Raw genomic sequence first — 17976 nt, forward strand, 5'->3', positions numbered from 1 at the left:
ACAGGTGGACTCCAATCAAGTTGTAGAAACATCTCAAGGATGATCAGTGGAAACAGGATGCACCTGAGCTCAATTTTGAATGTCATGGCAAAGGCTGTGAATACTTATGTACGTGATTTTGTTTTCGTTTTTTATTTTTAATAAATTTGCAAAGATTTCAAACAAACTTCTTTCACGTTGTCATTATGGGGTATTGTTTGTAGAATTTTGAGGAAAATAATGAATTTAATCCATTTTGGAATAAGGCTGTAACATAACAAAATGTGGAAAAAGTGAAGCGCTGTGAATACTTTCCGGATGCACTGTAATTTAGACTAAAATAACTTGAATAAAAATAATACTTTGATCAGATTCGTATACAATTAAGATTAAAAAGCTCAATGCAGCTGAAATTTTTTTGTAAAAAAAAAAAATAAAAAGAAGAGAGAGAGAGTGAAGGTCAAATCAAATCAAATCAAATCAAATCACTTTATTGTCACACAGCCATATACACAAGTGCAATGGTGTGTGAAATTCTTGGGTGCTGTTCCGATCAACATAGCAGTCGTGACAGTGATGAGACATATACCAATTTACAATAACATCAAATTAACACAACACAATTTAAACATCTGTTATACACATAATTACACTCAACAATATACAAATAATAACATACACTGTACAGTATACAATACGCACTATATAGATACACATTATTCAATAAAAAATGAAAAATAAAAATATATAAAGAAGTATATATATATAGAATGTACAGTATTGTACTGTATTGACATTCAGGCTGTCGGTTGATAGTCAGTTGTTAAGAGAGAACATAATATAATAATAATAATATAATTTATGACAGTCCGGTGTGCGATATAAGAGTATGGGTAATAAAGTGCAGTGCTGATGTATTTTGATCGTGGGAGATCAAGAGTTCAAAAGTCTGATTGCTTGGGGGAAGAAGCTATCATGGAGTCGGCTGGTGCGGGTCCTGATGCTGCGATACCGCCTACCTGATGGTAGCAGGAGTCTCTGATGATCCTCCGAGCTTTTTTCACACACCGCCTTGTATATATTTCCTGGAGGGAGGGAAGCTTACCTCCGAAGATGTGTCTGGCAGTTCGCACCACCCTTTGCAGTGCTTTGCGGTTGTGGGCGGTGCTATTGCCGTACCAGGCGGAGATATAGCCAGTCAGGATGCTCTCCACAGTGCAGGTGTAGAACCGTATAAGGATGTGGCGGTTCATTCCAAACTTCCTCAGCCATCTCAGTGAGAAGAGGCGCTGATGAGCCTTCTTCACAACGACTTTAAAACATTAAGATTCAGTACTTCAGCACCACTGGAAATGATCAGCGACTGATCAAACACAATTAGTACATTAGATTATGAAAAAACTGACTGTGCCATCTAAAACGTTGGCAGTTGTTGAAATTGATGCTTATTGCTTTTATTAACCTAAGATTGTGCATTTAATTGGATGCATTTTATTTCAAATGCAATATGCACAAATATTTTCTTTAAAACAAAGCAAACATTTAGGTTACAGTGAGACAATTACAATAGAAGTGAATGGGACCAATTTTTGGAGGGTTTAAAAGCAAAAATGTGAAGCTTACAATTTTGTAAAATAGCTTACATTATTTCTTCTGATAACATGTATATTATTTCAGCTGTAAAGTTGTTTAAATCATTGTTCTTATAGTCTTTTAAGAGTTTACGACATAGCCTCGTCATGGCAACTACGTTAAAAAATTGGATTTAACTTTAGAAAGAACAGTAGGGATGCTCCGATTGATCGGCCACCAGTGATCGGTAATTTGGCCGATCACATAAACCAATCGCTCGTGACGCAAAAGACGCGCGGCTCCTTTAACACTTGAGCAGCACTGTCATGGCATCATGTGTGTTCCCCTCATTAAAGTTCAAGCAACAACAAGTGAAAAATTATCTATTAATACAATCATCCAACAAAATGAAAAGGTAGGGAAGGAATTTATAAATATAATAATTCTTTATACAATATTAAGAAACTGTAATATTAAATATAATGCAAAAATTAAATAGAAATAAAATGAGGAATAATAATAATTCTGTGAAATGACAAAAAAATCAATTACCAAAAATTGAATTGCAATATCTATCTTAATATAGAGAATTTTAAAAGTCATTGTGGCAGCGGGGGCATGGTCAAGCGTCCGTCCGGGGAGAGAGAGAAAGCGGTAAGTGTGCTTGCACCTGAGCTAGATTATGTTTAACACCTGTCTCTAATTCCAGTGAGCATGGGGAGAGCGGCATTTAAACAGCCACGCCACCAGCAGCAGGGAGAGAGAGTCTGGCACAAGGAAGGCCACGGTGCTACAGAAGCTGTTGTGCTTAATCTATTGTGTTTGTGAAGCTGATGTGTTTAAGTAATTACGTGCCTGTGAAACTGATGAGTTTGTGAAATTGTAAAGCACTGAGGTGGCCGATAAAAAATCTTACCTGAACCTGGAAATCCCGCTTCCCTGTGTTCTCCTTCCCTTCTGCCTGTGAAGCAGTCACCATCATATTAAAAAAATATATTTTTTAAAAACCCTTTAAAGCTTTTTTTCTTGTTAGCAAAAACTAGGCAAAGTGATATTACTTGGAAGATAATTTTTTTTAAAAATCAATTAATAGTGACAGTATGCAGAAAGCTTACATATAGCCAGTTATGACAGAGATCTTGATAAAAGGTGAAATGACGGGATCGGTATCAGACAATCAGATGACAAGAAGATTGGTGATCAAATCGGCTATAAAAATCCTGATCAGAGTATTCCTACAGAAAAGGTTAGTAAGTGATTTTATCACACTAAAATCATGTTAACATGCATATCGTTTATGTCTTATGGCTATAACAGAAATCTCATTAAAAGCCACATTGATCAACAATGGCAATAAATTATACTATTGTTGACTTTACATCACTGACTACAAGTATACATGTACGAAAGTCTCAAGTTCTGCTCGAACATACATTATACTCCTTTTTCACCAAAATAGTGCTGTTCTGGTGACGAAGCAGATGCTCAACTAGTGCTTGGCCAGGAGAACTGTAAATCTCTCTCCGAACCTTAATGCAGCGGCAGCGGCACAGCACAATAAACGTGGACAAGCCAGTTTCAAGTTTATTGTGTGCATAATGTGCATATGCCAATAAAACACTAATGATTCAGTTACTCATAGTATTGTTATATGTTTGGCATGAACATTCTGATTATTGATGCATGAATATGCACATTACATAGCGATTTCTTATTCTCCTTTTTATGAGGTTTAAAGGACATTTTAAAATGTGTAAGGTGAAGAAATATCATTACTCCTTGTCTTATGAACTATTAATAAGTGAACCCCAGGTGAAGAGATTGGCTGGACTTGCTAATACATCATAGACGGCCTGTACCAGGAAGCTGATGTGCTGGGGAATTGCTCTCCAGAGCTCAGGCCATGTGACCTTTCTTGCTGCTACTGCTTCCCATCTGACCCATGCCCCTTGTCTCATTCCAAACATCATGCCGACTCGTGCCTCTTCAACTACTGCTCTAACTTCCTCCTGAACCAGTTTGCATCGTTCCTTGCCTGTCTGTAGCGCACCGTGCTGCCACTCTCTATACCAGCTCTACCTATCGCCACAACCACAACCAGCTCCTTATTCTGCAAATGGTACTCAGCATGTTCCACTGCAGCCTGTGCTCCCACTTCTGCCCTGTTCTCACCTCGATACAAGCTTGTGAGACTTTTAGGTCACAGGAGACCCTGTACTGCATGGCTTCTCTTGCATGAGCCACCATAAACTCCTCCTTAATACTGCTAAAGAAGCCTAAGCTTGGTCTGGTGACCATAGAGAGCGATGTTGCTATGGCTCTGAGGTAGGCCCAACCACTGCCGGAAGTAATGGCTTACTCTCCTCTCTATGTTGTTCACTTTTGTTAAAGGGACCTCAAAAATCATCAGTAGCAAAAGGATGCGTGGGGGGATTCCATTCTGATACACCCAAGCTTTAAACTTTCCAGGTTGGCCTGACTTGTCGACTGTCACCAGCCAGGACTCCAGAGATTTGCTGGTTGCCTTGATTGAAGTGGTGTCCTTATGCCTGCAGGTGAACTCCTTCCCTAGGCTCTTTACTGGCTTTTTGGTGACAGATGGTATGGGGATGCTGCTGATCAGTCAGTGACCTTGCCTCCTCTCAGCATCAGTGCTCTCAATTTAGCTGGTTTGAAGCTCATTCTTGCCCATGAGATGAGCCTCTCGAGCCCCTGCAAGATCCACCTCGCACCTGGTACAGATGTTGCAGTCACTGTAAGGTCATCCATGAATGCTCTAATAGGGGGCTGCCGCACCCCTGATTTAGACAAGGGGCCCCTGCAGTCCACCTCTACAAATAATTTGAATTTGCATGAACCCAGACTGCGTGTTTATTGGAAATAGCAGTTAAAATTGAAGTGCGCTTATTTTTAACCTTCTCTACGTGTTAAATTAACAAGGGTTGACAGACAAAAAAAACATTCTATGAAAAAGTTCACAAATCAGACTGGTTAAGATGAGAGTGGTCTCATTCTTCTAGATGTTAAACTTTTGGATCTATTTGCATTATAAAATGTTAAAGCGACTGATTGTGGAGCGAAGAATGATGTAATCTGAATTCAAAAATCAAATAACATGTGATATTTACATGTCTACATCTACGATTTATAGTCAAATAAAGTCTAAATTTCAGAACGCACACTGTGGTCTAAAACCTTCAAGCTTCATGTGTAACAGGCCAAGTTAATTTGTTTTATTCCTGCAAAACATAGCCAAGAAAAATGGTTGGGTAAAATAACATTGTTATTTTAATAAGTTGATTTAATTTTCAATGTAAGTTATGTCATATTTATTTATTTTATTTTATTTTTAAGTTCTGAAAATAGGATTATGCATAAAGTATTCTGATCACTTTCTTTATTACATTTACGCCAACCTTAAAAAATATGAATTAATCAATCGTAAATAACAGATAATTTTTGGTTAATGCAATCCCTGTGTGTGAGCTCTTACTCCAGTGTCCCATACGTTACCTGATGGCTATTTTGAAAAGTGCAACCCGGCTGTGCAATGCTGCATGATTTTACAAGATGGATAGCATGAAAGCGCATGAAAAAATAGTTTTTAAAGGCTGCATCTTTATTTTAACATTTACAGATTGAAGAGAGTCGAGCACAACAACTCACTCACTTCCTCACAACACACTCACAAAAGAGATGGCTGAACATCCAAATGTGAGTGGAGACTAAAAAACGAAAGAGTTTGTCCCAATCATGGGACAAAATTGTGAACGCACGAAGACGATAGAACAGTTTGCAAATCAAAGATATTAAGTGAGAACAGCACTCAAAGCAGCATTGCCACCTAAACCAGGACTGCTTAGAGACTAAACATACATTCATAGATATTTATTCTTACAAAGGAAGGTTTCGGGTTTACTACAAGTTAAAGTTACTACAGCATTTGTGTTCAGACAACTGTGTTCAGTAAGGCACATATAATGAAAGTAAACAGGTCCAACACACAAAACATTAAATAAAATGCATATCCACAACACTTAAACAAAATACGTGTTAACCTGACTCTAGTGTGATAAAATCGCTTTCTAACCTTGTCTGTATAAAGTTATCCAGTATTCTGACTTTGCTGTCATGACAACTTAACTCCAGTAAATCCTGTAGGCCTAAATCCTGGTAACTTTCCCATGATGTAAAGGATACCAAAAATAGAGTTGACATGACTTTGAGTTTTCAGTTTTCATCATCATTTTCTGTTTTTGAACAAGCCTTCGTGTTATACTGTCCTTGATCAGAAAAGCAATGGAATACATGCGTGTAAACAAACATCTGACTGTTGACTGAGGGCGAGTAGCAGAAGTGCCGCCAAGAAACATTTTTTTCAACCATTGTTTTAACCAAATTCAAATTCCCCTTTGTACTAAACATAATGAGTATTATCATTGTTTTCAATTATATGCAACATGTACATGTTTATTGGGTTTCAAGACCCTTTAACTTGTATTGAACCTGGAATATTCATTTAAATGCATTTTCTTTTTTTTCTTTTTTTACATGTTAAAGCTCTTTTTAAAACCTTTGGATAATTCATATGATCTAAATTTTATACATATGAAAGTATTAAATAATAAATTGCTAAATACACTATTCATTATCAGTGAGACAACTAAGAGAAATCAAAGCCGAGCTGAAACGATCAGTTTATCAAAGTGAAAGCTTGAACGAGTTTGGTCTGAATATTAGTTGAAAATCTAAAGTTTTTGTTGTATATTGGTGATAAATATCACATTTTGAATTCAGTGACAGTAGGTTGAAAGCAGAAAATCATGTTGCTGAAATCGGTCTATGGCCATGGTTTTCAAACTTGGGGATGCCAGAGCATGTCAGGGTAGGCACGAAGAATTAAATTCACCAAGTAAAATCAAAATATCAATAAAAATTGTTCACTGTTCTCTTATCAAATCTCCCTGCTCTTGCTCAGAGTGCACGTGCCCGCTGAAAACCTGTCCTGTGTACTCACATATCTATTATAACGCCATATAGCTCTGCCTCTGTTCTTTAGTACAAATATTCTGCCTCTGTAGACATGGTATATTGAGAGAGAAACAATACTGGAGCTTGAGGATCAACTCGCCATTTGGACAGTAACTTTTTTAGGAACTGTAGCATAATACATGGATAAATTCCTATTGTAAGAATGACTTTCTGATGCTCGCTGACGATGTGAGACATGAGCAAATAAAATTACATTTAAACCGTCAACTAAGAACATGTTGCAACTCACATCTTCTTATGACTTCCACCTCAGTGGACCTAGAAGTTTATCTAGGATGCATAAAGGTTTTTTTCACAACTCATGTGGTGCTACATATGTAGAAAATCAGAAAATATGTGGAACAAAATAACAACGTGTCCATTATTACGAGTTCAACGTGATATTGGGTCAATATGTTTTCATGTGTTTGTGACAAGCAGTTTCACATAGAGACAGAAAATGGCTTATTGTGATGCCAGTTTATCACAAAAATAAAAAGTAATCCCATTGTTGTAAGGACAAAAAATTATGTAAAATACAGTTTCATATTATTAATGTAAATATTTATTTATAATGACGCATTTCCAAATGAGTCTGCGAGACAGAATTTAAGGTTACTGATCATCATCATTTGTGAATTACTCCAACGCCTGAAATATTATGAATTTTGATAATATGCCCTAACACTAGGCAATACCTCATAAACTTCAAATAAGTGGCCATTGCTGTTTTAGTGGAAGAAATATATATATATATATATATATATATATATATATATATATATATATTCCATGTAGGACTCGTAAAATTTTCATCTTTACAGTAATTCATGGAGCATTTTAATGCAAAATGTAGCTCCTAAACCCAGGACAGCTTGAGGACTTCTAAATCCTTAAAGCCTCCTTTTCACTGTTTTCGACATTCACATAGGACTGTAGTATTTTTCCCCTAGTGGCAGTTCTGATAAACTGTCATTTTGCTCACAATGGATTTTATTCATTAGTGAGAAGCTACCATCGGTTTACCTCAGAATGACATTACAGCGTGTGATTTTGTTGAGCAGATGGATGAATTCAAAAAAATTAATGGTTTATTTTCATTCAGTATTTATTATTAATTGTATTATTTATCATTATTACTGGTTTTATAGTTAATATTATGATAATTAATAGCAACAACAACCATAATTCAGCAAATAGGAAGCAGAAATTCATAGATGTGATTTTAAATATAAAGTTTTTGCATGTTCAGAAATGAATGCCACATGTACACATTTAATCACACATTTACTGTAATTACAAAAGCTTTTGTGCTATATTTGCAATGTAAACAATAATTTCTGACTTATACATTCATAATTTTCCAAAATACAGAAGTAGCAGGCATTTAGATTTAAAGTTTGGGTCAAAATCGATTCATATTTCTCACTTCGATCTGATAGTTTTGAATGAATACATTACATCTGGTCGGGTGTTTGCATACGGTCTAATTACTATAGTTGAAATATTTTGCAGCCAAAGCTCAGATCGGATCCGAATATGTTGTATCCGGAGATGGTCGGAACTCTATGCAGTACCTACACTACTCTCCATTGGAAATGAATGACTTCAGGTCTGTCGTCTGTCATTTGCAGTGAAAAGGTGGCATAAGAGTGACTCACAAACGAACCGAAGCATAGCTGCTGTCGTCAGTCCACAATAAAAACGATGTATTCGAATATTATTATGATATTTACCATTTAAAAAGGTATTGCCTGTATCTCGAGTGTAGCGAAGGGCTACTTAAGAAGCTGTAAGGGCTAGTTTTGGATAGCAGTGAATCAGGTGTGTCGGTCAGAACACTACAGAGGGAAGTATCAACTTAAAACTGATTTATTGTCACAAGTATGCGAGTATCAACATCAGAGGGAGAAGTCAGCCTTTACATACATGTGAGTCAGTGTCTGCTTAACAAGTCGTAGTTGAATGAGCTTGAGGACTGCAATGAACTTTAGAGGGTTAGTGTATTAGAGTCAACGAGGCCCCCTTTGCGGCATCCAGAGGGAATGGGTTTCCTTAGATTAGTATGAGCCTTTGGGATGGTTGCAGATGAGCATGCTAGGACTGGTGGGAATGATGAGATGCGGGAGCAGGTTAAGCACATTTATAGGAGAAACATGGAGTAAAGTCCTTCATTAGATGAGCCTTGTCTTAACCAGCGGGGAGTTTGACGCAGTGGGCTGGGTTGTGTATCAGCTTGCATAGGTTTGCATTGTATGAGTGTGTTTGAGTGTGGTTTCTCTGCAACAGACAAAGAGCAGAGCTCTAATAACAGCAATCACCATTACACATTATCAGAACATTCACGTACAAACTATAGGCTGCTCCCCTCACACAATAACATAATGATGCATGAACACTTGATATAACATCTTTCATTGCATTTACCATCATTATTTACCCACATGACTTACTATAACATAATAAACATTATAATTCTAAACATTGTAGATCGGTAGATAAATTAGCAGAGCTAGCACGGATTTATTAACATTATCATGTAACATTACACAGCCGATAACTTTATAATTACTGATAACAACTAACATAACTCAGCGAACATAGTAGGATTAACTGTACTCACTCATATAAGAGGCGCGTGAACACAAGATACATCCAAACTGAGGCTGATAATAACTTTAATGCACATCTCCAGCACCCATGCATGCAGCAAACTGATCTCTTGCAGCAGCTGATGCAGTATGTTCTTCTCTTTCTAGTAAACAATGCCGCTTCTGAACTCATGCATGCTACGTGCTTTCATAATAACAGTCCCAGACATGGTTAGCATGACAGTGCTCTTACATTCTCTTACTCCTCTTTAAGTGACCTTTTGCACAGCGAGGGTGTTTTCATTATCATAAACTTAGTTAGAGATGCAGTTACCTCTCCCACGAAAACCAAATTACACCTGAGATAAAGGTTTTGTAGCACAAATGAACTGTAGTGCGGATGAATTTGGAATATTTGTCATTCGTCAGCAGAATAATCTATCAAACTATATATGCCCTCTTCAGACTGCACATCGTCCGACAATTCATAGCATATTTATTTCCTGTGGATGTGCGCTCGCTGCAGAGAAAATAGGTGGCATTCAAGGCCATCGCAGGGCTACCTGTTGTTTTGATGCTGTAGATGGGATGCACGCTCAATTCAATGCATCACAGGATTAAGAAATGTTCTTCAACCGAAAAAGAAAAAAAAATCGATCTATCTATCTGACTGCTCGTTATACATGTTGGGCCTCATGTATTCAGATAGAAGACAAAGGCAGGCCTAACACAGTCGTAAAACATAACTCAGGCCCCCACATAACAAGTCATAAATCTTACTGATAAAAACCACGCCAAAATCAAACAAAGGGAGTCCAAAACAGACTACAAATCCCATGAAGCCTTGCTCACTAAAGGATTGAACTCTCAACTCATATTGGATGAGGCACACAACAGAACGCACCTCAACCATGACATCATCAGGAATAGAAATACCTCTGAAATGCTTCTGGGATTTGCTTCCAGCAACTTTGCTCACTGTGCATAGACGCAGCTCATCGCTGCTCTCAGGTGTAGCCTCATGGCACAAGGAAGTAACGTCCGACTTGAAACTGTGGCCATACAATCTCCATCTCGCTGGATGAGTTGAGATTACTCTGTGTTCCACCGAACACTCTAATGGATCCGAAGGAGACCACCGAGCAATCTGCATCTTCATCCGTTTGCCTGCAGAAGTGAAGAGATTAAAGATTTCTCTTCCATCTTCAATCAAGTCGACGTTGCTGATTTCTCCGCCAGCCCACAGAGAATCAGTAGCCGTACCGCCTGCCGACAGAGCGAGGAAACGGCCTATCGTCATCACCCGAGCCTCGAGGAACTGAGTCTGAGTTAAAGGATGGATGAACACACATTCTGCATCCTCATGCAATTCAAGTAAGAGGTTTACGTCTGGGCAGAGATAGAATATTATAGTGTGTTATTCTTGTGTATCAAGGTTATTGCTTGTACAGTTTACGGTCCGCCATGTTCGCTTATTATTAATACTCAGGGTATTAATTATCACGAATTTGATTTGCTGTATTGTAGTCCAACCACATTGGACTGTTGTGCATTTCCGCCATTGCAGGTGAGACCGGCACACTGAGTTTATCCATTAAAGAATCAAAGACCGTGGGACGCTTTACGAGCCGTCCACCGCGTCTCTGAGTGATAAACTAACAGCTGCTTTCTCTCCCATGATCGCGAAATCGGCTTTGGGGCCGTCACTTTATTCTCTCTCTCTCTCTCTCGTACTAACCACACACACACACACACGCGACCCCTCAAAAACATTCTCGCACACATTTTTGGCTAGTAGATAGCTTCGTTATAAAGCTCAACTTTGTCCCTAAGCTATCGTACAAGCAGATACACGCGGTAAACTGGTAGACACCATTGACTGGTTTCTCTCCGCCCACATTCGCGGCCATATTCTCTGGCCGGAAGTCTCGCGTGACATACTCTCCACGAGAGTCACGTCCGCCATTTTGTGCGCGTCCCTCCTTACACACACACACACACACTCTTTATGTGTTATAGGATTATTTTGGTTTCCATATCTAATCATATCACTGTTTAGTTTGTAGTTGTAAGTCGGAAGTTTATTGACTGCATTGTATTAATTATTAATTGATATTACTGCATAAATAAACTTTGTATATTACAAAGAGAAGTGTTTTGGTTTGTTTTGCGTACACCTGTGTCATGCTGACGGGATGTCAGTGCTCAGATTCAAGCCTTCATTCATTGTTTTTTTTCTGAAAATCGATATTCTTCGGATGTCGATTTTCCTAAGAAAACAATCCAATATTGAGACTGTTATACTATCTGGTTATTAGTCCCTGATTCCAGGGTGGTTCCCCATCAATATTAATCCTTATTAATATTCTATTGATTTTTGATCATTGATAATTATCTTTGATGATTGTTGAATTTGAATGATCAATAAGCTAGTGTTAATTTTAATTAATGTTTCATCAATTTTAACAATTAAAGATTATTTTTGATAATTGTTGATTTAAAGGATTAGAAAAAGCTAACATTGATTCTCATCAATGTTCTATTGATTTTAATAATTAATAATTATCTTTGATAATTATTAATTATAGCTAATAACCAAACCCGCTGCTAAACATAGCGCACTACATTTACTGGAGCCCCATATAAGGTTTTAATGAGTTAGATTAAATTAATTAATTTAAATATTAATTAATAACTAAAGAAGTAATTACCAATTATTTCTGATAGTAACACTGATCTAAACAACCAGTAAAGCCCTACATACAGCTAATTAAAAGACTACTTGCCAAATAAATAATAAATGGACATGAAACATTGATATGCATTGAAATGATTTTACTAGCTTACTTGTAGAGAATGCAGAGTGATACAAAAAGTAGAACAAATGACTCGCAATACCCAGATTACCAGTCTGATATTACTTAATGCCCAGATGTGCAGTTGAAAATATAACTACAGTATATATAGAAATACACAATAACACACACACACACACACACACACACACATATTATATATATATATATATATTAGGGGTGTAACGGTACATGTATTCGTCCCGAACCGTCACGGTACTGACGTCACGGTTCGGTGCATGCAGTCAGACGAAGATTACATCTGAGTCAGTTACAGGCGATCCACACTCCAATCCAGAAGGGGGAGCGCGCGATAATGCGACGCTGTTTGCTAACCGCCTCAACAGGAAAAAGAGCAGAAGAAGACACCATGCATGCACAAACACAAATCAAGAATGGCAAGTTCAGATGACACGCAAGAGCTTGAAGACCCGCCTACTTGTTTTAAATAAGCAGTGTGGGAAAGTTTCGGGTTCCCAGTGAACTACGGCAGCAGTGGAGAGCGAGTGGTAGATAGGACGAGGATGATTTACAATGCCCTTTAAAATCATGCCAATTTATTGTCAGATGCCACTTGATGCTCCACCCCTGATGCCCGTGTCATTGTGAGCATATAATCACAGCGCCATTTAATAAGGATTTTTCAGTAGTTTCAGGAGAAATCAGTAGTTGTGGCAAGCGAACACAGCATCTCGTTCCCTTCTTTTCAGGGATCCGATATTACAATCAGAACCAGCCGTTTCCTTTCAATTCGGTCACTTCGATGCTGCGTCAGTAGCTGATGCTGTGGGAACTGTATACCATCATGCCGTGCTACTGATCCACACACAGAAGGCAATGCCTAGGGTAGTAAAATTACATTAACAAGGACTCCCCTTCATATTGAAAAATTGAAAAAAAAAAAAAAAGAGAGAACTCAAATCATCCAAGGTTAGTTAATTTAACAATAACACCAGCCATACTGGAAAGTGAAGCATTGTAAAACCATAACTATCCACAACCTGAGTTGGGAAAAACTCAGAATGGTTAACGACAGACAAATTAACACAATTCCGCTAGCTGACAAGGTAGAACATTAAAACATTGCTCTTTACACTGGAAAGAGCCAGAGAATGACTAGTCAGAACACAATTATACTACCTAGTAAGGTAGTGAACATTGATAAATCAACCCTCGTTCACAGCAAGGATCTAGGAAGAGATTTCCAAGTTATAAAACCTGGCAAAGGTGTTGGGGGAGCCCTGCCTGCAGCCAGACAGATGTCCTCTGTCTGGACACGCCATTTACCCAAGCCCAGGATGAGGCCATGCTCCTGGTAGAGTGAGCCTTAACACCCATTGGACACTGCACGCCAGAATCATAACCACTTACAATGCCGTCAACAACCCAGTAAGATAGTCTTTGCATGGAGACAAACTTTTTGAATGGTCAAACCTTTTGAAAAACCTCCAAAGCAGTCAAAGAGCTGGTCTGTCAGCCTGAATTGACTCATACTGTCACTGAACATGCGTAGCACCCTCACGGGGCAGAGCATGTGTAGTCTCTGCATCTCGTACGATTAAAACGGAGGAGGGTTACCACCTGAGCTCTGAAGGGAGTGGCCAAAACCTTAGGCACATATGGCTTGAGAACGGCTTTAGACAAATCCGGTCTGAACTCTAAACAAGAATCATGGACAGATAAGTCTTGTCTTCTACAGTGAAGAACTTGGGTGTTATATTTGATAGCAATCTGTTGTTTGGAAATAAAATTTCCAATATTTGTAGAACAGCATTATTCGTATTAAGTTACGACGCATGCTCTGTGTTTCTGATGCTGAAAAACTAATTCATGCATTCATGACCTAAAACTAGATTATTGTAATGCATTACTGGGAGGATGTCCTACAGGTTCTATAAACAAACTTTAACTGGTTCAAAATGCAGTAGCTAGAGTGTTGACTAGAAGCAAGTAATATGATCATATCAGCCCAATTTTATCGTTGCTATATTGGCTACTTGTTAAATTTCATATTAATTTTAAAATTCTGTTAACTACTTACAAATCTTTGAATGGTCTGGCTCCACAGTATTTAAGCAACTTTCTATCACAAAATCCAAAAAAGAAGGTAGATCCTTTTATTATTTGGCTCCTAAACAATAAAATAGTCTTGCTAGCATTTGTTCAGGACAGTTTAAGTCTAGACTAAAGTCTCATCTTTTCAGCCAGGCATACACTTAATTTATTCCTCAACTCATAGTTATACTGCATTAGTCTGGTCTGCTGAAACCGGAAACACTTTTCGTATTCTAAAACTCTGCATTAAAGCGAATGGTGTCTACACTAATATTTTTCTATTTCTTTCCCTGTCTCATCTTCGGGATACATACTGTATCCTGAGGTTACCAGAGCCTACCAGATCCAGCTCCAGTCCTCCATGATGTCCAACTCCCACTGCTATCTGTTGCTAAGTGATGATAACTAACTGCAGCCTGTGCCAACCAGACAGCAAAGGGGCGATTCATTGAATTACTCTCTGCATCACTTAAATCTGTTATGATGGACTTCAAAGAGGATGAACTGCTGCCAACTCCAGCCGAACTGTGAGGCAGACCTCACTGACCTATGCTTGCATCATCTTTGTCATAGGATGGACTACACTGTCTTAAAATGGAATAAATAGATTCGCATTAATAAATGAATGCCAAGTTCAAAGACACTTACTCATTAATCTTACAGTTCAGACAATATCCTTTAGTTTTAAACATTGCCCACCAACATCTCCTCAGTTTACTTAATTAATACATGACTTGTGTTACACATAGATAACTGATATTAGTATTATGTTCCCCCAGCTGAGCCTGGTTTCTCTCAAGGTTTTTTTTTTTTTTTTTCATTAACTAACATTGTATGGAGCTTTGGCTTTCTCACTGGGGGCCTAAAGACAAATAATTTTTAAAGCATGATATCCAAATACTGTCACAAACTGTTCTGTGTTTCCCCCTGTCTTCTAGAGACTCTTATTTTGAATTCACCTTCTGCACTACATTTCCCAAGATGCTCAGTCATCATCTACACCTGTCCTCCATCATTGTGTTCAGCTGTTTTACATATTGTGCCCCTATTTATACCTTCATGTTTAGTTATTCCTTGTCTAGTCTTGTCCATAGTGGTGTTGAGCTAAGTTGTTCTTTTGTTTATCAAGCCTTGTGCTATTTCTGTTTGTAGATTGTCTTGTTCATCATTAAAAGCTGCTATTGGGTTCACTAATATCTCTCTCTTTGTTCATGTTGACAAATGTTTTCATCTGAATAGCTCAGTGAGGACTTCTTAAACATGTCATACATTTCTGAACCATTTTCTGTATTATGAAAGTTGCTATACAAATAAAAATGTATTTTGCCCTAGTACTTATAGAATAATAAAAAAATAATGATGGATAAAAACAGATCATTATGGAAATTTTACAACTCAGTCCATCAGAGTGATGGACAAACATCTCTAACAATTTCATCTCAGCACAAATCCCCAATAAATCTTTCACATCTACGTCAAAAAGTGACTGTGAAAGAAAACCAGATATAGGCAAATCTTCAATGGCTGTGCATATCCCGGACCTTTATCTTGACTGTTCCACGCTGATGGAATGACCTGTCTAATTCCACCCGAGCGGCTAAGTCTCCAGCCTCTTTCAAAAAACAGTTAATACATCTTTTTCATGAACACCTAACCCATTCATACTAACTTTTTTTTCTTATGTGTACTGCTCTAAGCTATGTGAGACTTGTATTACAGCACTTATATTGTTGCCCTTTTTGTGGGATGAATTGCTTCTATTGTTCTCCTCATTTCTAAGTCGCTTTGGATAAAAGCGTCTGCTAAATGAATAAATGTATTATATCTGAATATTTTGCAGATATTGTAATCTAAAACAAAACCAATGCATCAACAACACCTCAAGGCAACGGCATATAATTCTTTGAAATGATGAGCGGTGCACTTTAACTAAGCTAACAGGCAACACATTAGAATAACATTTGCTTTTAAATCCTACCAGTTAAGTTGATTACACAGGTCTGAACTCAAGAGTGGTAACTTCCAAGGACCATGTCAGCTTGACATACAGTATATAAGATCAAAAACTTAGTGCAAATAGCATCTATTGCTATTTGCACTTAGTGCAGATAGCCGCTGCCATTTTTTAATTTGCTTCTTCATGTAGACTATATTTATTTCTTTTCATAATATAATGCATTCATTCAGTCTTAATTCATCTAATCCAGCCTAGTACCTCTCTTAAAGGGGACATGACATTTTTATTGATTCCATTCACAAATTAAATAAACATAACAGAAAATATGGAATCAAATTACATAAATTAAACCCCTCCCCCCAAACATTACCACCTGACAAAAACACGCACCCCAATGGTCATAATTATTTAGAACATAAAAAAAAAAAAACATAAAAGTATACTTTCAAAAAACAATAAGAATGCACACATTTAAAACTACAAATCCCTCTCCATTGCCCCTCCCCGAGAACCCTCCAAAAAGGCCAAATATCTACCCCACTTCCTATTAAACAAATCCAATTTTCCCAGCCTTCTGTCACCTCCTCGAATGCCACATGACATATTCTTTTTAAAATAATTTTATTATCTTCCCTGAGGTCCAATGATAATATTTGTAAAGTTTTTTTTTTTTTTTTTTTTTGCATCAAAACAATCATAATTTAGTACTATATGATCATTTTCCACCCTGTCTGAAACGCAACGTTTTGGCCTAAGTGCCTCAATTCAACTTCAACATAAACGCCAACTGTTATGATTAGCTAACATCATGCAGCACCTCAAATACAGCCATATTTGAAACTCAAATCGGAAGAGAATTTACCAGTTCCACGACAGTATAAAACAAAATTTCAGGGTTTTGTAACATTCAGGCAAGGCAGGACAGGCTAAACACAGGAATGGGTAATGACGATGATGATGTGAGAACCCAAGTGCAGTTTTATTTACAAGGTGACATCCAAACAAAGCAACATAAACATGAACATGAACATGACTAATAGCATGAAGAGTAGCATGATGTTATACCAACACATTACTTGACAAAATACAATGGCAAACATGAGGGCTTAAATACATGGACATAATAATTAATAATAATTTTCTTTATTCATCACACATTTGCACATATACAGTAAAATTCTTCTTTTTCACATATCCCAGCTAGGCTGGGGTCAGAGTGCAGGGTCAGCCATGATACAGTGCCCCTGGAGCAGATAGAGTCAAGGGCCTTGCTCAAGGGCCCAACAGTGGCATCTTGGTGGTGCTGGGGCTTGAACCCCCAACCTTCTGATCAGTAACCCAGAGCCTTAACTGCTGAGCTACCACTGCCCCAAACATGGGACGTGGGTAACCATGTGACATAGACAACCAATGACGAGACTAAACTAATGAACATGATAACAAGACTAATAAACAGGAACCAATAATAAAACAGAACTGATAATAAGATAACAAGACAATAAACCAATGAGAACGAGACATATGAACATGGAGGGAAACAGGATATCACATGACCAGAAAGAGGAAACAGGAACAAGGAACTACATTTTCAAAATAAAAGACATGAAACAAAACATGAACAAAAACACATTTAAACATTACCGGTTTACAAATAACGCACATCCAACACATTGCATCTGAATATATTAAACTATTCATTTACTGTAAGCACAGCAGTGCCATTAACTATCAAACAGTCATGACATACGAAATATTCATAAATGAAACAGTTTACACATGGTTTTGCGATCGGGTCCAAAAGTGTTTTACCTTTTTGCAGTTCCTTTGCAAAGCTCGAATCGTATTATGACTGCTTCACAAGCAATCCACACTGATATGAGCCAAACAAACATACAATCCACGCTGATATGAGCCGAAACACTGGAAATATATAGTG

At 37.7% G+C, this 17976-nt stretch overlaps 1 protein-coding gene across 1 annotated transcript in view; it reads left to right on the plus strand.

Annotated features, from left to right (window-relative positions):
- The window catches only part of LOC127432012 (cadherin-7-like), a 284601-nt gene extending 280166 nt beyond the window's left edge, over nt 1-4435 (plus strand). The window contains exons 12-13 of the mRNA XM_051682740.1: nt 3852-3876; nt 4150-4435. Of these exons, the coding sequence (XP_051538700.1) occupies nt 3852-3876; nt 4150-4435 (311 nt within the window). The remainder of the gene's footprint in view (nt 1-3851; nt 3877-4149) is intronic.
- The last annotated feature ends 13541 nt before the right edge of the window (nt 4436-17976 follow it).

The sequence above is a fragment of the Myxocyprinus asiaticus genome, chromosome 41, assembly GCF_019703515.2.
Source record: "Myxocyprinus asiaticus isolate MX2 ecotype Aquarium Trade chromosome 41, UBuf_Myxa_2, whole genome shotgun sequence".
In the NCBI taxonomy this organism is placed as follows: domain Eukaryota; kingdom Metazoa; phylum Chordata; class Actinopteri; order Cypriniformes; family Catostomidae; genus Myxocyprinus; species Myxocyprinus asiaticus.